The following is a 25,891-nucleotide window of genomic DNA, read 5'->3' as shown; positions in this document are numbered from 1 at the left end:
GCGATAGTGACCTTGAAGTGTACTGCGGGTGTTTAGATGCGCGTTGTAAAGACAAAGGCTCGAGAGGTAGCGGATGCGCAGCTGTGACAAAAGCGTGAGGCGGGTCTGAGCACACGTTACCGACCGTGGTTGGCTCTTTCTGTGCTTAGGAGCCTCTGCAGAGTGCGGAAATCCGGCTTCAAAGAATGTCGCCTTGCGTGTCCTCGAGACCCATGCGCTGTGGGGTTTTCTGGTACTCATGGTGAAGGACAAGTGTTTATTTAAAGAAGGAGTGTTTTATTAAAGTTGGGCATTAGGTAAAATATAAAACCATTGGAAGGTTTTTTTTTTTTAAAGAACCTTTTAAAATTAGGAACTCAATCCATTTGGTGTATTTCAAAAGGTGCAATACTTTTTCTCATTTATCAATGAAAGAAGTTAGAAGTTATCCCCCTCCCCAAATCAGCAAATGGCAAAGAAATATCCTTGAAAGTCACAGTCACATGTAGAGTGCATCCTAGAAAGGGCTTCCACCCATCTTCATGAATTTCATCAAAGACTAGATCCACTTAAGGGTGGAGAGAAAAGGCAACTTTCATGGAGTATGTTATTAAACAAGGCATTTCTATACTCTTTCCTAAGAGCACCAGGTGGGGACATATTTGCTAAACTAGACCTAGGGAGTGGAATGTGGAAATAATCTGCCCTCCTCCCTAACAGGCTGTCCTCTGGTTAACCAATTTTAAAATACAAGTCTAAGAAACAATCCCATACACGCCCCAAAAAGAGAGAAGGGTTGAGGAAAAACAAAACAAAAACAGAAGACACTAAGAAGCCCCAGATTACTCTCCAAAATGGAGCCAGGGAGCTGCTTTGACAACTTGAATTAGTCTGTTACAGTCAACACAAGCTTGCCTTGCTTTTAAACAAAACAAAACAAAACAATGGAGGGGATTTTTGTTGTTGTTTTTAAACAAGGAAAACAAAAACTAGCACTCAATGGTTTTCAGACAATACATAATTATTCAAAATTAACTATTACTGGAAGGGCAGGGGCCATACTAATGGGCCTTGTCTCACATGAGTGCGTGTAGGTAGGTGCAGGGCGTTTGTCATTATTGCAGAAACAAATTTTAATTTTTAATCTTTAGTTTGATTTAAACATTGCTTTTAGTATGATGACAACACCAGCTGTGCAGAAAGGGCTCTGGAGATGTGTTCATCGCAGCACACACCTGCGGCTCTTTCTTCTTTGGTTCTGGAGCCTCCAAGGCAGCCAACACTGCTTCATCAAACACATCTTTTAGGCCTGTCTGTGTGAGGGCCGAGCACTCCATGCACTTGACAGCCTTCAGATCCCGCGCCAGCTTTCCAGCAGTCTCTGGAGTAATAGGCTTCTGTTTGCTCTTGCCAAGTTTCTCAGTAGTAGAGGGGTCATCTCTGAGATCCATTTGGGTCCCAACAAGCAAGAAAGGAGTCTTTGGACAGTTGTGAGTTATCTCAGGCACCCACTTTTCTTTCGCATTTTCAAATGAGAGCGGAGAGACCACTGAGAAACATACTAGAAAAACATCTGTCTGTGGGTAAGTTATTATAGTCTGTCATAATCCTCTTGCCCTACAGAATCAAAAAGTCCAAGAGTGTCTGGCTCTCCACCAATTGGAACCGTGACTGCATAGTCGTCAAAAACAGTTGGTGCAATTCCGATGGAAATTTGTTTGGTGTGTAGGATATCAGGAGACATGTTTTACCAACAGCATCATCATCACCACCAACACACTTAATTGTCTGCATTTCAGAAATAGTTTTGTATCCACTTCTAATATTTCAAATTAGATGTTGACCTCTCTGCTGGGGCGTTGGCAGCACTGCCACATTGGAAGTTCTAATATGCAACTGTATGGGAATGTGCCGACTTCATTAACACGTGCATCCACGATGCATGTCTAAATAGAAATTTAAGACAGTATAGGTTGTTTTGATATTTTCAATGTGGTCTGAGTTTGTATCTTCAGGAATCTGGTTTCAGCCAGGAGTGGTAAGATTTGAAAGCACTGTACACGGAAAACTTTGGGGCTAAATGTCCTGATTCCTTAAAAAAGACAAAAGAAAAACCTCAACAGAAAAGATGGTTTTCATGGGCAGCAATCAAGTTATGGAATCAAGAAGAAGATTCAGGGTGTTAATGAGACATTCATTTAACATTTACTGTGTGTGTGTGTGTGTGTGTGAGAGAGAGAGAGAGAGAGAAAGAGAGAGAGAGAGAACAAATTATAGCCTTTTGGGTCTCTCCTTCCACCCAGGGATCCAAGCTCAACAGGCAAATCACTCTTACTTATTTTACTTATTGTTCAGCCTTCTGGCGGGCTGTTTCTTGTCATCATCATGATGTAACATCATTGTCATTATGTTACAAACATCACTGTTACCACCACCTCTTCCTCCCCCCCCCCCCCCCCCCCCCCCCGCTCCTTTTTCTTTATTTTTTTTGCTCCTGAGTCAAGCTGGGATTAAAGGCCGACCCCAGTACCTCCTGTTCTAGGACCTCTTTATTTTTAAAGATAAGGGTTTCTGTGGGTAAGTAAGTGAAAAGACTCATATTATTGGAGGTTAACAACTCGTTTGAGGAAGAAAAAATAATCTGAGACTTGAAAAAAATAATCTGAACACAGCATCTGTCAGCTTGGAATTTATAGGTATGAATAATTTAAATGTGTCTGTATGGTTGTTTTTGCACATTTACCCAAGAGGGCTAGAAGAAGGTGCTGGATCCCCTGAAACTGGGGCTTACATAAGTGGTGAGCTGCCATGGGTGTGAATGTGTCGGGGATGGGGGGGGGTGGGGGTGGGGGGGTGGGGGCTGGGGGGATAGGGGTGGTGGTGGTGGGGGGGGGGTGGGGGCTGGGGGGATAGGGGTGGTGGTGGTTCTGGAAAGGCAGCCAGTGCTCTAAATGAACGAGTGAGGGGTTCCATGTTCATTTTGTTGGAGTTTGCTCTCATTGATGTGGGTGAGGTGGGAACTGCTGTAGGGTTGGTGCCGAGAACAGGCAAGATCTGAATTAAATTTAAAAACAATGAATACAGATGTTTGATGAAAACTAGTGTCAAGGAAAACTAGTAAGGAGCTGCCACAGCTATTCCGTTTGTGGATGACATTGTTTTGGATCAGTGGTCTGGGCTGTGGAAAGTAGTTAGTGTGGTTTTGCAGGTTTAAGGTCTACCCTTAAATAATTTTAATTTTAATTTTTATTTGATCAAAAATGAGACGATGGGCAATATTAAAAATATTGAAGGTTGGAGCTAGAGGTTCCTTGAGAAGAAAGTCTACTTCTTTTGCAGAGGACCAGAGTTCAGTGCTCACAACCTCATGTAACTTCAGTTCCAGGGGATACATAAAGATAGGAACATACTTAAAAAATAACTCTTTTAAGAAAAAAGTATTAAAATTAATACCAACAGTTCTCTGTATATTTTTAAATCTATTCTTCTGCCTATCCAAAAGCTAGTGTAACACACAGGGGCAAGTTTTCCCTTTTATTTGGTCTTTTCCTAATTAGGTTTTATGAGATCTAGTAAGTCAGTGGAGTCCTGTGAAGGCCTTAGGTGGGGACTGAGGGGAACACTTTTAGAGGTCTAGGATCTAGGATGTCCCCGAACAGGAAAGGAAGTTGAACTGTTAGAAAAGTATTGTTTACAGGATCAGTTAACTCTGACACAGGATTAGCAGAGCTGCTTGACTAGAGCCTCATTAAAACCATGGGTCGGAGACTTCCCTCTGAGACACTGTCTTCCTCTTCTCTTATCGTTATAGTGAATACAGAAATTCTGAATTATTTCCTCTTTGGGAGTAGATAAAATAGATGTAATTACTGCATAAAATTTCTGAAAAATTAATAATCAGTTGAGGCCTGAGTGACTACCTCAAGCCTCTGATAACCTGGTAAAGGGTAAAATTTAAAAGTTGACTAAGCAGGATACATTATATTCAAAAAGTGAGCTGTTTCAGACTAGTTACCAAATTCCATAAGGCACACTCCACTAAAAAGCCACTGTTGGAAAATGATAAATCTTTTAAGTAGCCTTTCAAACCTAAGTGAGCACTTCTAAAACACTTTCCTAAAATGTTCTAATCTTTAAACACAGAAAACACTGGTGACAGAGCATGTGTATCCCATATACTGGTAACTGAAGTTAAGTACTCCCACACATGATTCTGCAGATGTGATGGTAGCTATTTCCTCAGTGGTCACTACATCAGTATTAAAGCTCTAATTTTGAAGTTTTGAGTGGCTCTGAAAAGAGCCTTTGGGTCAGGAGTGAGTTAGAAGAACTCACTTGGAGCTGGTGTACTTGGTGACGGCCTTGGTGCCCTCGGACACGGCGTGCTTGGCCAGCTCCCCGGGCAGCAGCAGGCGCACGGCCGTCTGGATCTCCCGGGACGTGATGGTCGAGCGCTTGTTGTAATGCGCCAGGCGCGACGCCTCGCCCGCGATGCGCTCGAAGATGTCGTTCACGAACGAGTTCATGATGCCCATGGCCTTCGAGGAGATGCCCGTGTCGGGGTGCACTTGCTTCAGCACCTTGTACACGTACACCGAGTAGCTCTCCTTGCGGCTGCGCTTGCGCTTCTTACCGTCCTTCTTCTGCGCCTTGGTCACCGCCTTCTTGGAGCCCTTCTTCGGGGCGGGCGCGGACTTGGCTGGCTCAGGCATGATGAACAGGGAATAAAGAGAAACAAAAAAACAGTAAGAGGTTGGAACGTCCTGGAGGGACTTTCTGCTATTTAAGCTAAGCTGAGGCTATTCTTGTTAGGTTTGTAAACGTCATGCATTAACTATCCAATCAAAACAAGTATCTTTCAAATACGCTATACCATTGGTTTAGGTAAAACGATTTGTGTAGCCAATGAAATTACTCTGTTTTCGCGCCAGGCGTTGAGTATAAGTTCGGTGCTGTGACTGCCTCGCCTTATACTGAACAGATCCTGACAGCGAGACAATTTTAGAAAATCTACATACCTACGATGTCTGGACGCGGCAAACAAGGTGGCAAGGCTCGCGCCAAGGCCAAGACCCGCTCCTCCCGGGCCGGCCTGCAGTTCCCCGTGGGTCGCGTGCACCGGCTGCTCCGCAAGGGCAACTACTCGGAGCGCGTGGGCGCCGGCGCCCCGGTGTACCTGGCGGCCGTGCTGGAGTACTTGACGGCCGAGATCCTGGAGCTGGCGGGCAACGCGGCCCGCGACAACAAGAAGACGCGCATCATCCCGCGCCACCTGCAGCTGGCCATCCGCAACGACGAGGAGCTCAACAAGCTGCTGGGCCGCGTCACCATCGCGCAGGGCGGCGTCCTGCCCAACATCCAGGCCGTGCTGCTGCCCAAGAAGACCGAGAGCCACCACAAGGCCAAGGGGAAGTAAGCCAGTGAGCAAGTCATCCTTTTAAATCACAAAGGCTCTTTTCAGAGCCACTACTTATTCGTATGAGAGCTTGGTAACCAAAGATGCGTTTTGTTTGCTTTGTGCCAAACCCATTATCAAAGTGACAAGCACCGAACTATAATTCTGATTGGCTGAGCTAATTATTAGGCTGTTTTGAATGGAGGAATATTGGATACAGCACAAACGTGAAGGATTACATTTTGTACAAAAGTGCTTCAGTCCTTTACATGGTATTGCTCAGGAGAGGCAGCGGAGGTGTGTGATTGGAGGAAATGTAGAAGTATGTAAGGAAATTGTTAGGGAATCTTTCACAGAGCAGCAGCATGCCCAACCTACTTCACGTGTAGTTCCTGTTAAGTTAAACACTCCTGTGTGAAACAAGATTTAGTTTGGTTTACGAGTCTGGGACAATGGACCTGGGTGCATGTTTTAACATCAAAGCAGGCCTGACCTCTCCTTTCCTTCCTTGCTCCCTGCCACTCCTTGATTTGATTAGCCTCAGTCCTAGGAGCCAGGGAACTCACCAAAGCACTTTTCCAATAAAGCTGCCTTTCTTATATTCTAATCTGGCTTGGATTGGCCCATTTCACCGGTTGAGAAATAACGTTGCAGTATAGGCACAAGAAGTGGAAAAATAAAACCAAAGAAGGGTAGAGAACATATTTTCCAGAGTGGTTTCTGGGATCTTTAGGATCATATTTTAAAGATTCCTTTGTCTTATGTCCTTTAAGCGGATCGGAGTGGAGACAAAAACTTAAGAACGCTTGTGTATGTGTCAGACTTAAACCTGAGTGTAGCGCCTATATAAGGTTAACCAATCACCACCTGAAATCCTCAGCCAATAGAACTACAGCGCGGGACCTTTGAAAAGCAGACAAGCCTATCAGGATGCTTCTCTGTGGGGAGGAGGGGTACAGAGCGGGAACGTGTGTTGCGCGTGCGCGAACGCAAGCGTACTTAAAGGCATCGGGTGCGCTGCTTGGCTATCTTTTCTTTTACGCCCGTTTGCTGTTATGGCTCGCACCAAGCAGACCGCCCGCAAGTCCACCGGCGGCAAGGCCCCGCGCAAGCAGCTGGCCACCAAGGCCGCCCGCAAGAGCGCCCCGGCCACGGGCGGCGTGAAGAAGCCCCACCGCTACCGGCCCGGCACCGTGGCGCTGCGCGAGATCCGGCGCTACCAGAAGTCGACCGAGCTGCTGATCCGCAAGCTGCCGTTCCAGCGCCTGGTGCGCGAGATCGCGCAGGACTTCAAGACCGACCTGCGCTTCCAGAGCTCGGCCGTCATGGCCCTGCAGGAAGCCTGCGAGGCTTACCTCGTGGGTCTGTTTGAGGACACCAACCTGTGCGCCATCCACGCCAAGCGTGTCACCATCATGCCCAAGGACATCCAGCTGGCCCGCCGCATCCGTGGCGAGAGAGCCTAAGGAGTTTTGTCATCCGTGCAACCACTTTAAAGGCTCTTCTTAGAGCCACCCATCTTCCATAAAAAGAGCTGTAGCGTACTTTCCCAAGTGGTGGGCTTTAATGAGCTAGCTTCATCATGTGTGAAAGTACTATATCACAAGTACATTTTCTGGTAAGTAGTGTTATGGTTAGCTAGATCATGCTGTCGATCCACAATCTTGCTGTTCCTGTTTTTTTTTTTTTTTCCCATGACGGGGTTTCTCTGCGTATCCCTGGCTGTCCTAGAACTCACTCTGTAGACCAGGCTGGCCTCGAACTCATCCGCCTGCCTCTGCCTCCCATAGTGCTGGGGTTACAGGTGTGCGCCACCACCGCCCGGCTGTTCCCGAATTACAGTTAGGTTATCAAGTCATGAGCGTTTGTGATGCCCTGGATGGTGCAGATGCTAAAGGTTTACACATAAAATGTTTTGTTAAACATTGGCTTGCAACATTTATTGCTTTAGGCTTTTAAAGACATTGGCCGTACGATAAAATGCAATGAAGGGGTTGGGTAACTTTGGCCGACAGTGCCAAGGTGTGCCTTTGAGAAATAATGCCATGTAACATTTAGTATAAGGTTTGTTGTGGGCGGAGAACATGAAAGGCTGCCCGGGGACAACAGGGAGAGCTAGAGGCAGACAGGAACAGAGTGGAGAAAGGGAGGGAGGGGGAGGAGGGAAATTGGGTCTCACACACAAGATAGGGGTGGTTGGCAGCCCTTTTATCCACAATACCTAGGACACCTGGCACACCTGGCAGTGGCAGGTGATGATTTAAGCTACTCCTAGGTCCCCAAGAGCAGGACAGTGAGGATGCCTGGTCATTAGCATTCTCTTCCCCCCTTTTTTTTTATAAAAAGGAGTAACTAGGAAGGGATGGTGAGGCAGGAAGTGGGAACTGCATTTTTTAGACAACTTTCGGCTGTCTGAGGGTAATGGCTCCTTTGGGGACCCAAGAAAACTGGGATGCTTCAGCGAGCTGGTGGTTTCACTCATTGTCCCGGCTCCCTGGGACCATCTGGAGCTAAGAATGTACAGGCCTAGTTGAAGCAGATGGAACCAGCTGGGAATAGCCTGCCTTTCTTTGTTTCTTTCTTCCTTCCTTTCTTCCTTCCTTCCTTTCTTTCTTCCTTTCTTCCTTCCTTCCTTCCTTTTAGTTTTTTTTTTTTTTTTGAGACAGGGTCTCTCTATAGCTCTGTCTGGCCTGGAGCTCACTCTGTAGACCAGGCTGGCCTCGAACTCAGAAATCCGCCTGCCTCTGCCCTCCAGAGTGCTGGGATTGCAGGTGTGCGCCACCACCGCCCGACTGGGGATAGCCATTTGACATTGTTTAGACTGTCAACACCTGGACTTGGAGGATACGGAAATGTATCAAAGAAGATAAAGTTAAGGAATCTAGGGCAAAACCTTTTTTTCCTCTCAGGTGTACATTTGAAACTTTTAGGTCCAGGGTCCTGGTAGTTGGAGAGGGGAGTCCCAAGACAAGGGAAATGGTGAAGGATCCCACCCTCAGTAATAGGCAATCCATGGGGGAGGGGACCTAATACTGTTGACTGACAGGGCTGGCTGCTTATCTGGATTTCATTTGACTCATGAGAGGTGGATTCAAGTAGATTCCCTAAATCTTAATTTTTTTTTTTTTAGGTTTACAAATAGGTAAGTCTTAGACATGCTAGCATTATCATTGTTTGTAATCTGCACTGAAGCCTACATTGTAGAAAAGGAAGTACACTCACATCTTTGTGTCACAGTGGGAGCTTCAGAAACAGTTTTTGGTTAAAAGCATCAAGACTCTTTTAGGAGAGCTCAGGGAAAAAGGAAACCTTTTTTGATCGGAGGGCACGAAATCTCTTTATCCTTGCTCTTTATTTTCAGTCTGAATACAGATTGTGAAACTGCAAAAGTATACAAATCAGATTTTTTTTTTAGCACAAGTATCTTTAAGTCTATATTTAGAAGACAACCAAAGGAAATTTAAAAACTTGAGCTTGTGACTATAATAATAATAGTGCTTTGCCATAGCTTGACTAATATTAAAACTCTTGAACTTGTCAGGCAGTGGTGGCACATACCTTTAGTCCAAGCACTTGGGAGGCAGAGGCAGGCCGATTTCTGAGTTCATAGGCCAGCCTGGTCTACAGAGTGAGTTCCAGGATGGACAGGGCTACACAGAGAAACCCTGTCTCAGGGAGAAAAAAAAGCATGTGTGTGTATTTATGTACCTAAAATCACTTTCTTTATCACCACTTAAGCTTAAACCTTTATAACTTGCATTTGCATTTACTAACCTTAAGTTATAGCTTGAATATATATGCCTTAAAACACCTCCTTAGACCCTTAAACACTTTTTTTAGACCCTCACAACGCAAGCTTTCATATCCTCAGACTTTACATAAACTTTATACTATTTCCTTGTGTGATTATTTACTACAAGCCACAGGTGGTTCATTACTGGGAGCAGCCGCTGTGAAGTGGGTTCCTTTAAATGAAGGAAGAGTAAAAGGTTACATTAACATCTGTTTTGTGAGTCTATCTCTTCTCTGAGTCTGGTAACAGGTGCACTGTATCGAGACAGACATAGTAACAACTCTAGCAGAGTGAGGCCTGGTGGCGCAGGCCTGTAATCCCAGCACTCTGGGAGGCAGAGGCAGGCGGATCTACAATTCGAGGCCAGCCTGATCTACAGAGCAAGTTCCAGAACAGCCAGGGTTACACAGAGAAACCCTGTCTCAAAAAACCAAAATAAAATATATATAGACATTCAGAAATACAGGTTATTGGGAAATGATAAGACTTGCTTCCTTGAACTGTACAACTGAACTACTTTACTTGGGTATCTGGTCTCTTGAAGACCCAACCAGGTATAACAGGGTTCTTGGGACTTTGGTATTGCAATGCCTAGTCTGTATAAGTATTTGTACACAACCCTGCAGACATACAGTAGTTTTTTCCCTCAGTTGTCACTGAACCAGCATTAAAGCTCTGATTTCGAAGCTTTGAGTGGCTCTGAAAAGAGCCTTTGAGCTTGTTGTGAGTTCGGAGCGCTCACTTGGAGCTGGTGTACTTGGTGACAGCCTTGGTGCCCTCGGACACGGCGTGCTTGGCCAGTTCCCCGGGCAGCAGCAGGCGCACGGCCGTCTGGATCTCCCGGGACGTGATGGTCGAGCGCTTGTTGTAATGCGCCAGGCGCGACGCCTCGCCCGCGATGCGCTCGAAGATGTCGTTCACGAACGAGTTCATGATGCCCATGGCCTTGGAGGAGATGCCCGTGTCGGGGTGCACTTGCTTCAGCACCTTGTACACGTACACCGAGTAGCTCTCCTTGCGGCTGCGCTTGCGCTTCTTGCCGTCCTTCTTCTGCGCCTTGGTGACGGCCTTCTTGGAGCCCTTCTTCGGGGCGGGCGCGGACTTGGCGGGCTCAGGCATAGTGAATACAAACTAAAGGCAAAGTGAGAAAAGAAAGGAAGAAAAACTGAACTCTCTCCTGCTGTTCCTGCGCTTAAATAAAGCTGTGGCTGTCCTTGTCAGAGAGTCTGCAAACGTCATGCACTAAATGTCCAATCAAAGGAAACATCTTTGTCTTGAAGGAGAAGCGGACCAGAGGGTGCATTCAAATGAAGTCTCATCTTTCTTTCTTCTGATTGGCTAAATTTAGTCAATAGACTCATTATGAAACCTAGACGAAATAAGTTTTCAGGAAAAAGTTGGTGTGTTGATACTGGACTAAAGGCAAAGCCATTTTACTTTTAAAAGTTATTTTGTCAGTAGTAGCAATAAATTCTGTCCTCCTAGATACAACATTTATATAAATCCTAGTTTCATGTAAAGTTGGTTTTCTGTTTCAAAAATTGTCTGTGAAGGATTCAGATGGAAGACATCTCATACTATTCACCTAGAGCTTCTAGAAATAATTATGGTACCGTCTGATTGAAGTGTGCACACTTTTCATTGGACCCAAGAATCTTTAGAGGCACTGCCGTGCTGCAAGGGTAGGGCAAAATTAATGAATCCCGTACATAGTTACTAGAAATCATGCTAGTGTTTTTCTGAAGATAAGTAGGCTTACACATACTGATACATGTATAAGCTCATGAACTCATTAAATGTTCTAAAGAGTTCTGCGTGCCTGTCGGATTTCATTTCGGTCCGGAAAGTAAACTGCTGCATTTCATTCCCTCAAATACAATTTAAGGGAAAAGACAAAACTCAGTACCAAGTTCAACAAGTAACCCTTGGAATCGCTCTGGGGTCGCCAAAGTCTACATAGTATCTCTTCTTAACTTTTTTTTTAAAGCCAAATGCAACAATTCAGGTACTTAACAGCAACAATGTCTCTGAGGAAGCAATATTTAACAAACAGTAAGCCAGGTAATAAAACAGATTTCTATTGGTCCCAAATTTAAAGTTGAGACCTGTTATCCAATTACCAAGTACTTCCGCATTCGTCAAGGCATTTGAACATGTCAACCAATCAGGAACATCTCGCCTCTATAAAAAGGAACCCACAGGCTTCTCTTTCCTATCTCCTGCTTTCTTTGTAACCATGGCTCGTACCAAGCAGACTGCCCGCAAGTCCACCGGCGGCAAGGCCCCGCGCAAGCAGCTGGCCACCAAAGCCGCCCGCAAGAGCGCCCCGGCCACGGGCGGCGTGAAGAAGCCCCACCGCTACCGGCCCGGCACCGTGGCGCTGCGCGAGATCCGGCGCTACCAGAAGTCGACCGAGCTGCTGATCCGCAAGCTGCCGTTCCAGCGCCTGGTGCGCGAGATCGCGCAGGACTTCAAGACCGACCTACGCTTCCAGAGCTCGGCCGTCATGGCCCTGCAGGAGGCGAGCGAGGCCTACCTGGTAGGTCTGTTTGAGGACACCAACCTGTGCGCCATCCACGCCAAGCGTGTCACCATCATGCCCAAGGACATCCAGCTGGCCCGCCGCATCCGTGGGGAGAGGGCTTAAATTCCTTCGAAGAATCATAAACCCAAAGGCTCTTTTCAGAGCCACCTACTCCTTCCTTTGAAAAGTGCTGTTGCATAGTTTTGGTGCCGTGGTTACACTGTTCCCTGTGAAGGAACAGTACAGATCCTCGACTTTCTCAATCTAAACAGTTTAATTCTGATGAAGGGATCCTGTTTAAATACTTTAAAGGGAGCAAACACCTGTATCTAGGGTTAAAAAAAATCTTTAAAAGAAGTACTAAGGAATTTAGCTCAGTGGTAGGAGTGCTACGTCAGCATATTTCCCATCCATGTGTATTGCGGTCATGCTGTTCATAATATGCTCATAATCCCAGAAGTGAGGTGGGAGCTGGAGGATCATCAGTTAAAGGTGAACTTCAACAAAATGGCCAGTTGGTAGAGACCTTGTTCTTTTAAAACAACCAAACAGTATCTGTGACAGCTAAGTTTAAAACAGTTTTGAGCAATATACTACCCAGAGGATAGTGAGATATTAACAGAAAAGAGATGTGAATTGGACAGTATATATATTCATGTTCAAGTATTTAGGGACAAAGATTCATGTCTGTCTGGAATTTCAAATGCTTCAGACCAGTAAGTCCCACATGGGTGCGTGTGCGTCCACACACCCACATCTATGCCCCTGCCCCCTGTGTCATAGGTAGGTGGTATGGAATACATTTATATACTTGATTTTACTCATTATTCTTATTCAAAAATTTGAGGCAACTTAAATTGATGCCAAAATTGTGTGTTAGAGACTCTTTAGAGCAATGAGAGAGAGACAGAGACAGACAGAGACACACACACACACAGAGGATGCTTCATGATTCACTGCCCCAAGACATTGCCCTGGGTCTTGAATTTGAAGTGAGCTGGAGTGGGTGAATGTATAAACAGAGCATTTCAGACATCATTAGCGCAAAGGTCAGCGGAGATGCCAGCGGAGATACGACAAGGGACACTAAGCAGTTTAATTCTACCTGCCTGGCAGTATTGAACAAGGAGACTTCAATATGAACTGAGTGTAGAGAGCATGTAAATAAGAAACAAGAACAGGACTAACTTGGCTGTTAAGGTGAGGAGCAGCTAGATTACTTTAATTGTGTGTAGTAAATAAAAATAAAGTATTATGTAACAATGTAATGCCAAAGTGTTACTGGCTAAAATGTAATTGCCTTTTCTGGCTGATAAAAAACATACTTGCAGCAGGCAGAGAGAGAGAGAGAGAGAGAGAGAGAGAGAGAGAGAGAGAGAGAGAGAGAGAGAGTCCTTGAGACTGTATCAGTAAAAACCAATGTGTTTTTCTTTTTAACCAAAACAATTATTTGCTCTTTTGGTTGCATGCATTAGAATAAACATTAAACAAAGAAACCAAGAAACCCAGCTGCTGCCTAAAACATGTCAAGTAACAAGAAAATTGCAAGCCTTGCCTGAGAGCCTCTTGGCCATGTGCTTTTGATTTAGTTGGGTGCTATTGTGTACTAATGCTTGTCAATATACTAAATAACATTAAGATCAAACAGTATCATTACTTTTATGCCAGATACATCATAGATGCCAGATACATCATAGATGACCCAGTATGACCCAGAAGTGTCAAAGCTGCTGCTTACCAAGTTCAAACACGTAGATGCCAGACACTTGAGATACTAAACCCCAGAATAGATGACAGGGGTGTCATTCCACTCCTTACTAGGTGCCTGCCCATCCTGTTGCCTTATCAGACCTGGAGTCAACCAAGTATACCTAATACGTTCAGATTTTCTTCTTGTACCGTGCCCTTCTCCAGGCTCATGGGTTCTGAGTTTCACCACAATAACAGGATTTATAAATAATAATATTGATGTATCAAATATAAAAGTGGATGTCATGTTCTAGAATGTAGACTCATAAGCAAAAGCTTCAGACAGTGAAGCAAGGGATTTGTTTGGGGTCAGCTTGCTGCTTAGAAGTGAAGCTGAGGTTTTCTGAAAGACAGCTCTAGGAAGTCTGATTAGAAGGTGAGCTGTTCACAGATCATGTTTAAACTCTACTAAGCTGAAAGGATTTGAAAAGTATTTTTCTCCAAAGAAAAGGTTTTGTTTGTCACTGTTATACTACATGGTTATTCTTGATCAAATAATTGATCAAAATCTAATTGTTATATTGCAGGCCACAGATAGAGGGAAGACAGTTTTGTCTTTATAGCTTTAAAATTAAAAAGCTTTTAATTTTATTTGTCTTGAGTAGTTACTGTATGTTAGGTTCTATAATTGGCACTTGCAGTACTTGGTCCAGGTAAAAAGGTGCAGATTGAAAAAGACTGTATTCTTATGGAGCCGATAAACCACATGTGTAATGGAAGGAAATTTCTTTTTTGAAAAAAAAAAAAGTGTTGTTCGGTATAGTGAGGAATATAATTAATTCATGGTTAGGGAGGCAAGACAGATGTTAAATAAAACAGGAGTTTGGGTTTTATTTTTTAGAATCGGGATGATCAGTTTAGAAACATTTTTGTACAAAAGAGATGAAAACAATTTTAAATTTCTTAAACATCACGCATCATTATAACAATTTGAAAAGGACCCAGAAAGCATCTATAAGAATGAGAAATGCAGGATGTGTGCCAGTCAGCATGCGATCTTGACATTGCTAAGAGAAGTAGCCAAAAGGGCCGCTAGTGTTCTTTTGGATGTATCAATTTGACCGCTGGAGTGATTTGAGAACTCATGTATAAGAGAGCTGTAAATTGGGAAGCAACCAACAAATCATTTAGTAGTTTAACCCTTCTCAATGTGGAAGGCCTGGCTCACAGTGGGCTAAGTTCAATTCAAGACTCTTTGCCTGCCTTTCTACACTCTTACGGCACTAAGCCTCGGCTGAAGCGTAGGGAAAGATAAGAACTCGCTGAATTTGATGGTGTGTAAAAATTAAGTACTGGGGAAGCACCTCCACAGCTTACCTTGTAAATTGTCTCTGCCATTTTGAGACTTAAGTACAATGAACTTACATTGAGAAATGAAAACAGCTCTTTGTGAGCAAGTGGGTGGCCCTAAAAAGGGCCTTTTTACATACAAAGTAGTCCGTTTAGTTCAGCCGCCGAAGCCGTAGAGGGTGCGGCCCTGGCGCTTGAGCGCGTAGACCACGTCCATGGCGGTGACGGTCTTGCGCTTGGCGTGCTCCGTGTAGGTGACGGCGTCGCGGATCACGTTCTCCAGGAACACCTTCAGCACGCCGCGGGTCTCCTCGTAGATGAGGCCGGAGATGCGCTTCACTCCCCCGCGCCGGGCCAGACGGCGGATGGCGGGCTTGGTGATGCCCTGGATGTTATCGCGCAGGACTTTGCGGTGGCGCTTGGCGCCGCCTTTGCCCAGACCCTTACCGCCCTTTCCTCGGCCAGACATGGTTACGAGTACTGAGAAAATCGAAGTTCCTCAAGCGCCCTCTATAGCTGCTATATATATATGACGATTGCGGACCTTTTAGAAGACTGAAAAGGCGCGGGCGGGAAGGTGATTCCGTATCCGCCCCTCCAACTCACTGACTGACTCCTATTGCCTGGCGGAAGGCACAGTCTCTGTGGAGAGGGGAACATGACTTTTCCGCTTTTCTCTTGGAGTTCTTAGTCACTCGTTTGTGTCCTTTAGAAATGTTCTGTTAGGTTCTGACAGTCGATAATTTATTATTCTCCCAGCCACTCACGATTTGTAAAACGAAGGTTGTAGCCATACACTTATCTTCAAAACCAGATGTAGTACAGTAGGATTACCTTTTAGGTAGTTTATGAAAATGTAAAGTTTAAGCTTTTGTAAGCATTATTAAATCTCACTTGTTATGAAGCTCTTGGCATTTCTCAGCGGCCTGCACATAGGTGTTTTCAAATCTCTACAGAGGGCGCTAGTATTGGTTGGATATATACTGTTTCCCATCTTATAAGATGCTGTTTGAATTGTAAAGATGGAGACTTGCTCAGGAAGATCTAATCTTTTTAATAAACACCATTGTTCCTGGGGGGGGGGGGGATTCTATGTCTCATGGCCTTGGTAGCCACCATTTCCTTTTTCGCCTCTGTAGTACTGGTTTGAGCCCCATCCTTGTCTAGATAGAGGTCATCTTGAAGATGTGGTTTGGCTAGTGTTTGTGTGAGATGTTTCTATGGTAATGATAGAGGAAAAAAATTAAAAGTGACTTCCTGGAAATTAGGATGTGCTTGGGTTTTAGCTTATCCCAATTAACCCACAGAGCTTTCCTATGCTTTCTAGAAAATCACCAGCCTTCACCCCATTCACACTGTAAACAGCAGAATGCAAAACCTAGTGTGGAAACAGTGGGCTTAAATGGCACAGTGGATTCCTCTCCCCCACCTAAGGAACTCAAAGGCCACTTAAGAGGAAACTAAATTCAGCTGAGGGGTGTGGCGTGACATGAGCTCAGCGTTTCCCTAGCTGCTGTCAAGCATGCCAGCGAAGCAGCCATATCCCAGTTCCATTGACATTGCCCTGAAATTTGTTAACCACAGTTCCATTTATCTAGACTGTGGATGGGGATGAATTGCACACTAGAGAACGGGCCTTTCTAAAAACAGGGAGGACTTAGAACACTCAAGTATGCAAGATGCTATTTAGCTTCCACACACAATTAAAAGATGTTACAGAGGGGAGAGAGAAAATGGGTTGGGGTGGTGGTGGTGGTGGTAGTTAAATATTTAGAAGTGCCCATTTTAGAACATGAAATTAATACATATTGTTTGCACTTGGGTGTGAGTTTTAAGTTGCCAGTATCTTCATGTAATGTCAACAGAAAGGGATATAAAATTGATAACTATTTTTATAGACCTTTTGAGCACATTTGTCTTAAATTTGTCTTCTTTCCCTTCTATTTTTTCTTGCTACTTATTATTTTCTACTGAAGTTGTCTTCTTCCTCTTCTATATTTCTTTTCTTGCTTCCTATCTTATTAGTAGCATAATTTTCCTTCTGAAACAGGGTTTAGGTTCTTCCTGTAGCCATAGCTGTCCTGGAACTTGCTCTGTAGACTGTCCTGAATTTCAGAGATCTACCTCCTTCTGCCTCCCAGATTCTTGGATTAAAGGCAGTGACCACAACCACCAGGTTGATTTTTATTTATATAACCACCGCCTCTTGTAGACTTGAAAGTCTGTAGGTATTAGAATGCCCGAGAATGTGTCTTGTAGAATGAGTCCTGAGACTGTTATCTCTCAGCTGTTACTAAGGTAATGGTGTGCATTTGTGTGTGTGTGTGTGTGTATGCTTATCTTAAGCAAAATTGAGAGAAGAGGATGAGGCCATAAGTTTCATGGCTCTCACATCTCTTAGGGATTTTTATCACCTGTTTTTAATCTCTACAAAAATAGTGCAAGTCTTACTATAGAGAATAATTTGCTGTTTTTTAGGATGTGATCATATTTTGGAGTCAAGACCAAAGCCACGTTTGTGATGTTGGCCTCCACAGTAATGAGTGGGAGTGAGTGAAGTTTTAAGCGTTTGGTTCCACGGTTGATCCCTTTTCCAGGATCCTTATTCTTGCTGCAGTTATCATAATGACAAGCTGACTCTGAAATGTTTAAATCCTTTGGTGGATACTACCTGCTAATTCTTTTGCTTGTGACAGACTGTATTATATATGTGTTATATGTAATAAGGTCAGTAGCTATTATGGAAATTAAAAAAACAGATTTTCTTTAAAGTTATGCTTATTTTTTAATAATGAAATTCAAATTATTTTAAAACTGGAGATGTGCAGAAAATGCTATGATAGCCTTTGCCAGGGGGAAACAGCTGCATAACAGTATCCTGAAACACTGTATTATATACACACCTGTTATGCACACCTGTAAAACAGTGTACTCTAAGCACGGAATGAGTTGTCGGGTCAGGTTATATTTCACTGTTCTTCAGCTCACAGTTGCTAAACTTCTGTTCCTTCTTGTCTAGATAACCTTTTGTCTTTAATGCGGGAGTTGGTCTACAGTTCTCTACTGAATCTGAATAAATGGGCTTCGAGCTGTTGATCTCTAAGAGGGATGGCACAGACTCATCCTGCCTCCGAAAAAAATGGCTCAATCACTAAAACATGAAAACCGAACGGAAATTACACACTGGTATATCACATACCTTAAAAGAAGCCAATCGATATTTTCTACAATAATCATTTCCCCGGCACGCACTACTTTCCCATCTAGTTCCAATCCTACAGCTTGGTGGAGAGAGCCCTGGGAGCTTGTGTTGTTGCTTTCGCGAAAAACTCAATTTTCCCTACATATTTTCGTGACAGCAAGTTATTCCATGGAATCCTGAAAGGATAAGAATGTGCAGAACCATGTTCTGAAACAAAAGTTTCCTAATGACTGCGAGAGAAATAATATTTTTAAGGAAAACCTTAAAGTTGTCCCAATTTTCGTCAAGTTTGAAAGAGAGTTGGGGCAATCAGAGAAGTTTCAGGGTGCCGATTTTGAACATAGCTGTACAAATTAAGGCAAGAACGTAGCCCAGAGGCTCTCGGATCAGTTTCCCCCAAGTCCCTAGTTATTTCGTGCCCGTCTTTCTCATATTTTTATTCTTTTTTGAGGGGCAACAAACACAGCCACAAGGCAAAGCTGAAGATCCTTTCTCTGGCGGCGCGGCGCACGGCGCAGAGCGCAGGGAACCAATCACCACGCAGCTTCTCTCTATATAAACCCAGAGCCTGCAGCACTGGGAACAACCCTCTCCGACTGTTTGTGCTTACTTTTTGCTTTACTAGCAAAGGCTAAGACATGTCTGAGACTGCTCCAGCGGCGCCTGCTGCTCCTGCACCTGTGGAGAAGACACCTGTGAAGAAGAAGGCAAAGAAGACTGGCGCCGCTGCTGGGAAGCGCAAGGCGTCCGGACCCCCGGTGTCCGAGCTCATCACCAAGGCTGTGGCCGCCTCCAAGGAGCGCAGCGGAGTCTCCCTGGCCGCGCTCAAGAAGGCGCTGGCGGCCGCGGGATACGATGTGGAGAAGAACAACAGCCGCATCAAGCTCGGGCTGAAAAGCCTGGTGAGCAAGGGCATCCTGGTGCAGACCAAGGGCACCGGCGCCTCCGGCTCCTTCAAACTCAACAAGAAGGCGGCTTCCGGCGAGGCCAAGCCCAAGACGAAGAAGGCAGGCGCGGCTAAGGCCAAGAAGCCTGCGGGTGCAGCCAAGAAGCCCAAGAAGGCGACCGGAGCCGCCACACCCAAAAAGGCGGCCAAGAAGACCCCGAAGAAGGCGAAGAAGCCTGCTGCGGCTGCCGGCGCCAAAAAAGTTTCCAAGAGCCCGAAGAAGGTGAAGGCTGCTAAGCCCAAGAAGGCAGCTAAGAGTCCGGCCAAGGCCAAGGCTCCTAAGGCTAAGGCTTCCAAGCCTAAAGCTTCTAAGCCGAAGGCCACCAAGGCAAAGAAGGCTGCCCCTCGCAAGAAGTAGAGTGGTGCGTCCTGCCTTAAATCTCAAACGGCTCTTTTCAGAGCCACCCACAGATCTCATTCAAAAGAGCTTAACTTTTCCTGTTATTTTAAGAACTTCTATTATGTCAGCTGACAGTTGCTGTGTCGTCTGAGCCAGTTCTGTTGTGGGTGGCGTGGGTGCATGGCATTCTGGAGCTTTTGGAGATCGTAATTTAGGGACAGGTATCATTTTTTAGCTCCACTGATAGTTTACAGTATTTGGCTTTTGAGTGTGCTCTATAATGGTATTGTGCAGTTTCTTGGCGGGAGGTCCTCCCTTCTGGCGCCTAGGCGTGGCAATGCACAGGGGCCTCTAGCAAGCTAATCCAACAATATAGTGTCTACACGCCGGAGCTGCTCAAGTTTTTTAAGTACCTTTCCCCGTCCGTCTACAGACTTGAGAATTAACCAATCAAACAGCCCTTTCAGTCGTGGGTGTGAAGCATTGCACCAATCAGAGGTTGTGATATTAAGACTTACGTTTTTAGTACTGGGACGCTGGCATTTTTTCCTGTCCCCGCCCCTTTGCTCACCTCAGCTGGAATTCTCCTAATAGTGTAAGAGGCTGACATGTTTTTTTAATTTTTATTTTATTTATTTATTGTGTGTGCTTGCCGAGCAATTGTTAGAGCTCCGATTTCTTAAATACTTAGCCACCCTGGGAGATTTTAGCGACTGATCTCTTTTACGTGTGGAAGCTTTTCCTAATACCCTGGTGCTTAAGTTTTAGTACAGCGAACACCATTTACAGTTCTGCACATCCCTTCCTCATGCATTATTTTGAGTTTATCTGTTCTCCCTTATTTGGTCGTTAGATCAGTATTAGGCTGAGAACGTGAAAGAAAATCCATTTTGGAAGGTTTGGTTTGCAGTTTCTCAAATTTGGGCAAAGCCAAACGAAGAAAAACAAACCAAATCAAAATGACTTGCACGAAGGTGATCCAAATTTGGTGGATGTCATTTCCATTTCATTATTGAAAGTAGTAGTTTGTATATGTATATTTATTTTGAAAGTGGGGGCTCACTTTCCGTTCATCCTGACAGAAGAATTCTATAGAAATTTAATTGAGCTCCTGTTAGGAAGAAATTACATATCACTTTAAAAAATATTTTTTATATTTGCGTGTGTGTGTGTGTGTGCGTGTGTGTGTGTGTGTGTGTGTGTGTGTGTGTGTGCACGTACAACCTGCCACAGTCTGCTCTCTTCCCCTATGTGGGCTGCAGGTCTGGAGGCAAGCACCTGTTATAAACCAGCACATCTGTATCCTTAGAAATCTACATTTCAGTCTAGCATTTCCTTCAGAGGATTGTGAGTAAAGGATCTTGTAGCCAAGCCTGAAGACCTGATTTCAGTCCAGGGATCCATATGATGGAAGAACACAGGCTCCTAAAAGATGATTTTTGAGTTCCATAGGCCAGTGCTTGTGTAACTCACCCTTCTCTTCACACCTAATCCAGATAAGGTAAAGCTATATGTAATTTAAGAAATAATGTAAAGGATAGGGAGCATCTTACTACATTTTGAAGTGTCTGTGACATCAAAAGTGTTTGCATTATAAGAAGTTTGTATCTCCAAATGAATTTCGTGATATGAGTGTTCCTCTGTCTGCTCCTGGAGTTAATTATATGATGCTGCTGAAGAATGCCCAATAAATACACAGGTAAAATATGATCACAGTCACTACTTTTCTCATCCCACATACTTTTTCCTTTAAGTTTATTGTGTTAAGAATGTGTGTTTAGCTTTACCACAGCCATTCCCACTGACTGCACAACAAAAAGGAAGTTTTGGACTGTTGAGTAAGTCTCCAGTGAGACAAGACCTGATTTGGATGCCAGTACCATGTTAATGCGTTAATCCCAGGCAGATGCAGGCACATCTTTCTCGTGTTTCCCTCCACTTTTTCAATGTACTTGATTGCATTTTCAACATCCCATGAACTGAATTAGAATATTGTCTGATATTGACTGGATTTAGAGATTTAAAATAAATATATAAGTTAAAATGTTTATGAATACTATGGGAATATTTTTCTGACCTGGGACTCTATGGTCTTACTTCTGTTTGTTTGTTTGTTTGATTTGGATTGGTTTTTTTGAGACAGGGTTTCTCTGTGTAGCCCTGGCTGTCCTGGAACTCACTCTGTAGAGCAGGCTGGCCTCGAACTCAGAAATCCGCCTGCCTCTGCCTCGCAGAGTGCTGGGATTACAGGCGTGCGCCACCACCGCCTGGTTTATGGTCTTATTTCTTACCATCTCCCTTACCTGCTGAACCATGCCACTTCACATTGAGGAGTCCATAAAATTGAAAAAACGTCAATATGTGAAATGTCAGTATTATTATGTGTGGACGGATTAGAAAATGTAAGAAAATAATGAAATGGTATTTTTGGATTTCCATGCATTTTTTTTTCTATCATTTCTGTGAGATAAAGTTCTTGGCTATTTATGGATTATCTTTTTTCTTATCCATCACTGAGGATCATTGACATGGAAAGTACCAGGATAACAAAAGACATGTTACCAAATGTTGTATGTTGTAGTTTTATGTAGCAAAGGAGCCTTTGGGCTCCAACTTGTGGGTAATTTAAACATTTTGTTCTCTATTAATAAAACAATAATAGTGTCATGATTATAGCGGAGATGTATATTCTTTATTCTAAGAGCGCATTAAAACCTTACTCCATACATGCACTGCTCACGATTTATTTGTTTAGTTACCTGCAGTCTGGGTGTTCTCACAAGACTGGCTCTGGTGCATGCCTCAGGCCTTTGGTCTTTTCAAAAATCTTTCTGCATTAGAGGCAAGATAAGGAGGAGAAAAGGACCAACATCATAAATATCAGAAAACAGAGTTGATATCTGCTCAGAGGGGCCACACTGATCTTGTAGAGACTGATTGCTGCCTCAGTTTCCCCACCCTGTACAACCAGCTGGATAAAGATGGGATGGAGGATCTCTAGAATGCTTCCGATTTGCCATCTCTTCACATCATTGTGACATTACAAATACAGGTTCAAGATTCAATTTCTAGAGAAAAGGAAAAAAGTCAAAAAAAGATGCTGTTTTTATTTTCTGCATGTGAGGGGCAGAGCTACTTAAAACATGTACCACTGTGTAGACTCACAATTATAGGAAATGAAAATTTACTTTGGGCATACTGTGTGGAGAAATCTAGTCAGATCTATTCCCAATTCTTTTTTGCCTCTGTGTTACTTCTTTCCTGAGTTTGGACACAACTCTTTAAGTGGTAATGCCTCAGTTTGATACACTTTTGGACAAGGAAGTATTTATTTGTAATATTTTTAAAATCATCATCATCATTATGATCATTATTCCTGTCTATAGCTGCAAGACCTAAAAAGGTTGGTGAAGATAAACGCTTTAGTAGTTGTTGCTTTGGGGGAAATGGCTAGATAAAGTCTCAGAGTATATGCATTCTTACATTGCAGAAGGAATATTCCTGTTTTTACACTTTGCTTTGGGAGGAGGTGGAGAAAGGAGAGTGCTGGAGGTAAGAACTTTTGTTTTTGAACCTGCTTCTGAGACTTAGCTCACTATATTATTTTAAAGTTTAAAATTATTTTATTTAATTTTGAGACAGGGTATCTATCATTCTGTATCATTCTGTATACTGGGATGGATAAATATATGTATCTCCTGATAGAGAACATGCTGGCTTTGAACTAATAGTGATCCACCTGCCTTTGCTTAACAGTCTAGGGATTAAAGGCCTCAGTTTATATTTTGAGACAGATCGTTTTCACTTATGTTGTGATAGACTCAAACTTGATATATAGCCAAGGATAATCTTCAGTTCTGGTTTGTTTACCTTGATTTCCCAAGTTTTGGGATTACATGCATATGTTACCTTGCATATCTTTTGAGACTTTAATTTTGTTGTTTTGAAAGAAAATTTGTATGTGTATACAGCATTCTGCATCATCACTCTACGTCACTTAGATTGCCATCTTTTAGATAAAGTCTCAGAGTATATGCACTAACTGTGCGTATGTGCTGATGAACTTCAGTTATTATTTTTCATAAATTTCTTTCTCTTTTTTTTTTTTTTTTTTTTTTGTTTTTTTTTTTTTGTTTTTTTCAAGACAGGGTTTCTTTGTGTAGACCTGGCTGTCCTGGAACTCATTCTGTAGACCAGGCTGGCCTCGAACTTAGAAATCCACCTGCCTTTGCCTCCCAAGTGCTGGGATTAATGGCGTGTGCCTCCACCACCCGGCTGTTTTCATAAATTTCAATGTGGGAGAAAATACTTAAAATTGGAAGCGCTTACAATGTCAGTGTTTTTATTTTTTTTCAAATGAGAATTTCAGCCGGTAGAGTGAACATCTGGACTTTGTAATAAAAATATGTTTATTTATTTTATGCATATGAGTACACTGTAGCTTTCTTCAGACACACCAGAAGAGGGCATCGGATCCCACTACAGAAGGTTGAGCCACCATGTGGTTGTGGGGAATTGAACTTGACCTCTGTACTAGCATTTATTCTTAAGCCCTGAGCCATCTCTCTAGCCAGAAAGCCTGAACTTTTAAAGATACATTTTTTACATTATTACATGTTGGAAATAAAGTAATAAATTATCAATAAAAAATAACTGAAGCCGGGCAGTGGTGGTGCACGCCTGTAATCCCAGCCCTCTGGGAGGCAGAGGCAGGCTGATTTCTGAGTTTAAGGCCAGCCTGGTCTACAGAGTGAGTTCCAGGACAGCCAGGACTATACAGAGAAACCCTGTCTCGGAAAAAACAAATCTAAAAACAAAACAAAACAACAACAACAACAAAATTAACTGAATTGTGTAGTATTAGAGATACTTTAAAATGTTATTATGTTATGAGTTGTTTGGGGTTTTAAAAAGGTACATATAGGGCTGGTGAGATAGTTCAGTGGTCAGGTGCACAGACTGCTCTTACAGAGGTCCTGAGTTCTAATCCCAGCAACTAGATGGTGGCTCACAACCATCTGTAATGAGATCTGATGCCCTCTTCTGGTGTGTCTGAAGACATCTACATTGTGCTTACATATAATAAGTAAATAATTCTTTAAAATACAATTTTTGAAAAAGGCACATGTATATTACAAGATTCACTTGTGGTCTTAATTGAATTATTTCATGATTCATTCTAAAGCATTTGAGCATCAACTATCATTTTTATTGGTTGTCAAGTTCGGCCTTAGGTTTAGAAACAATTGAAGTCTGGCATTATCCCTGACAGGTTCAACTTCTGAGTCCAACTTCACCTTATTATATGGGGGGGAAAAAGGAGGGAGGTATCAGGGTTTCTTTAAATCTTATTGGGAGAAATCTATCTCCTCTTTGCCAGGGAATGAAACTGTTCTAACTTTGGCCTTGGCTAGAAACATGGCATTCTAATTTTGCTTATAGTTTAGAACATTTCTTATTCATCACTTTGTTAGAAGACTCCAACTCCCTCTTCCCCCATTAAAGCCTATTATCCTAAAGATGTGTTAAAGACCTGGGAGATATTATCTCCTTAACGGGATAATCTTTCCCCCCCTTCCCTCAGGTCAGTCTCACTGTGCAGTCCTAGCTTAAACTGATCTTACTATCTAGACCCTGCCTGCCCCTCTGCCAGTCAAGGGCAGAGTGGGGTCTCCGAGGGGTGGAAGAGAGGAATAAACTCATATGACCACGTCGCTTTTAACCTCTATCATTACTCAGTTATAACTGTGGTACATTGTAAAACCACAATCCCAAGGAACTAAAATAAAAGCGCATGATTAAGTGTGTCTGACTCAAATGCCTACCGCAATTTTAGTTGAAAGCAGATTCTGAATGGTAGCTCGGCTGTTGGTACTTGTCACAAAGTACAGTAACTAGGGATAGGGAACCCTGGTACAGACCCCGCAGGCTTGTATTACAGCATCTTTGGTAGATAATGGAAGTGGCTCTTAAAAGAGCCTTTTTTTAGCTTTCGTTGAGTGCCAATGTAGAAAGCGTGCTTAATTAAGCCCTCTCCCCGCGGATGCGGCGGGCCAGCTGGATGTCCTTGGGCATGATGGTGACACGCTTGGCGTGGATGGCGCACAGGTTGGTGTCCTCAAACAGACCCACCAGGTAGGCCTCGCTCGCCTCCTGCAGGGCCATGACGGCCGAGCTCTGGAAGCGCAGGTCGGTCTTGAAGTCCTGCGCGATCTCGCGCACCAGGCGCTGGAACGGCAGCTTGCGGATCAGCAGCTCGGTCGACTTCTGGTAGCGCCGGATCTCGCGCAGCGCCACGGTGCCGGGCCGGTAGCGGTGGGGCTTCTTCACGCCGCCCGTGGCCGGGGCGCTCTTACGGGCGGCCTTGGTGGCCAGCTGCTTGCGCGGGGCCTTGCCGCCGGTGGACTTGCGGGCCGTCTGCTTGGTACGAGCCATGGCTGGTCAGGAAAAAACGGTAGAAGAGCGACAGTGCCGCAGCTATTTATGCTGGAAGTGCGTCGCTCTGATTGGATCTTTGCCAGCAGCTCCCAGGCTTCCGTCGGTATTTGCGGAAGTGCATCTAGGGATTGACGATTGGCTGATCCTTGCAGTGCGATTTTTGATTGCTAAATAAGTAATTCCGCCCCCTTAAAGAATCAGTCTCTAAACGGCTGCTTTGTGACAATCTCTTAAG

The 25,891-nt window shown here is 43.9% G+C and overlaps 5 protein-coding genes and 1 pseudogene across 5 annotated transcripts; 3 read left to right on the top strand and 3 right to left on the bottom strand.

Annotated features, from left to right (window-relative positions):
* Window positions 1–771: 771 nt before the first annotated feature.
* LOC127664442 (cell division control protein 42 homolog) lies at window positions 772–2,126 on the bottom strand (annotated as a pseudogene).
* Window positions 2,127–4,259: 2,133 nt separating this feature from the next.
* LOC127664462 (histone H2B type 1-C/E/F/G/I) lies at window positions 4,260–4,720 on the bottom strand. The gene has a single exon (XM_052156442.1). It carries the CDS (start codon window positions 4,689–4,691, stop codon window positions 4,311–4,313), a length of 381 nt encoding a protein of 126 aa, XP_052012402.1. The 5' UTR covers window positions 4,692–4,720; the 3' UTR covers window positions 4,260–4,310.
* Window positions 4,721–4,942: 222 nt separating this feature from the next.
* On the top strand, window positions 4,943–5,448 carry LOC127664457 (histone H2A type 1-B). The gene has a single exon (XM_052156436.1). It carries the CDS (start codon window positions 5,003–5,005, stop codon window positions 5,393–5,395), a length of 393 nt encoding a protein of 130 aa, XP_052012396.1. The 5' UTR covers window positions 4,943–5,002; the 3' UTR covers window positions 5,396–5,448.
* A 950-nt stretch (window positions 5,449–6,398) lies between these two features.
* On the top strand, window positions 6,399–11,862 carry LOC127664554 (uncharacterized). The gene is made up of 4 exons (XM_052156615.1): window positions 6,399–6,837; window positions 7,326–7,372; window positions 9,875–10,309; window positions 11,292–11,862. Exons 1-4 carry the CDS (start codon window positions 6,430–6,432, stop codon window positions 11,812–11,814), a joined length of 1,413 nt encoding a protein of 470 aa, XP_052012575.1. The 5' UTR covers window positions 6,399–6,429; the 3' UTR covers window positions 11,815–11,862.
* Window positions 11,863–14,834: 2,972 nt separating this feature from the next.
* Window positions 14,835–25,680, bottom strand: LOC127664470 (histone H3-like). Its single transcript, XM_052156447.1, has 3 exons — window positions 25,325–25,680; window positions 22,004–22,008; window positions 14,835–15,210 (listed from the first exon to the last, which is right to left on the bottom strand). The coding sequence occupies exons 1-3, from the start codon at window positions 25,651–25,653 to the stop codon at window positions 14,888–14,890; spliced, it is 657 nt and encodes a 218-aa protein (XP_052012407.1). The 5' UTR covers window positions 25,654–25,680; the 3' UTR covers window positions 14,835–14,887.
* On the top strand, window positions 18,528–21,893 carry LOC127664438 (histone H1.3). Its single transcript, XM_052156416.1, has one exon. It carries the CDS (start codon window positions 18,571–18,573, stop codon window positions 19,234–19,236), a length of 666 nt encoding a protein of 221 aa, XP_052012376.1. The 5' UTR covers window positions 18,528–18,570; the 3' UTR covers window positions 19,237–21,893.
* Window positions 25,681–25,891: the final 211 nt, after the last annotated feature.

The sequence above is a fragment of the Apodemus sylvaticus genome, chromosome 14 (genome assembly GCF_947179515.1).
Source record: "Apodemus sylvaticus chromosome 14, mApoSyl1.1, whole genome shotgun sequence".
Lineage (NCBI taxonomy): Eukaryota > Metazoa > Chordata > Mammalia > Rodentia > Muridae > Apodemus > Apodemus sylvaticus.
This window is presented reverse-complemented; position numbering and strand designations above follow the sequence as displayed.

What these genes read in the sequence shown, in the direction of transcription:
- LOC127664462 (XM_052156442.1), bottom strand. Translation starts at nt 4,691, where the DNA reads ATGCCTGAGCCAGCCAAGTCCGCGCCCGCCCCGAAGAAGGGCTCCAAG.
- LOC127664457 (XM_052156436.1), top strand. Translation starts at nt 5,003, where the DNA reads ATGTCTGGACGCGGCAAACAAGGTGGCAAGGCTCGCGCCAAGGCCAAG.
- LOC127664554 (XM_052156615.1), top strand. Translation starts at nt 6,430, where the DNA reads ATGGCTCGCACCAAGCAGACCGCCCGCAAGTCCACCGGCGGCAAGGCC. An exon ending in GCATCCGTGGCGAGAGAGCC is followed by an intron (nt 6,838 to 7,325) that starts TAAGGAGTTTTG and finishes TTATTGCTTTAG; the next exon opens with GCTTTTAAAGACATTGGCCG. An exon ending in GAATACAAACTAAAGGCAAA is followed by an intron (nt 10,310 to 11,291) that starts GTGAGAAAAGAA and finishes CCAATTACCAAG; the next exon opens with TACTTCCGCATTCGTCAAGG.
- LOC127664438 (XM_052156416.1), top strand. Translation starts at nt 18,571, where the DNA reads ATGTCTGAGACTGCTCCAGCGGCGCCTGCTGCTCCTGCACCTGTGGAG.
- LOC127664470 (XM_052156447.1), bottom strand. Translation starts at nt 25,653, where the DNA reads ATGGCTCGTACCAAGCAGACGGCCCGCAAGTCCACCGGCGGCAAGGCC.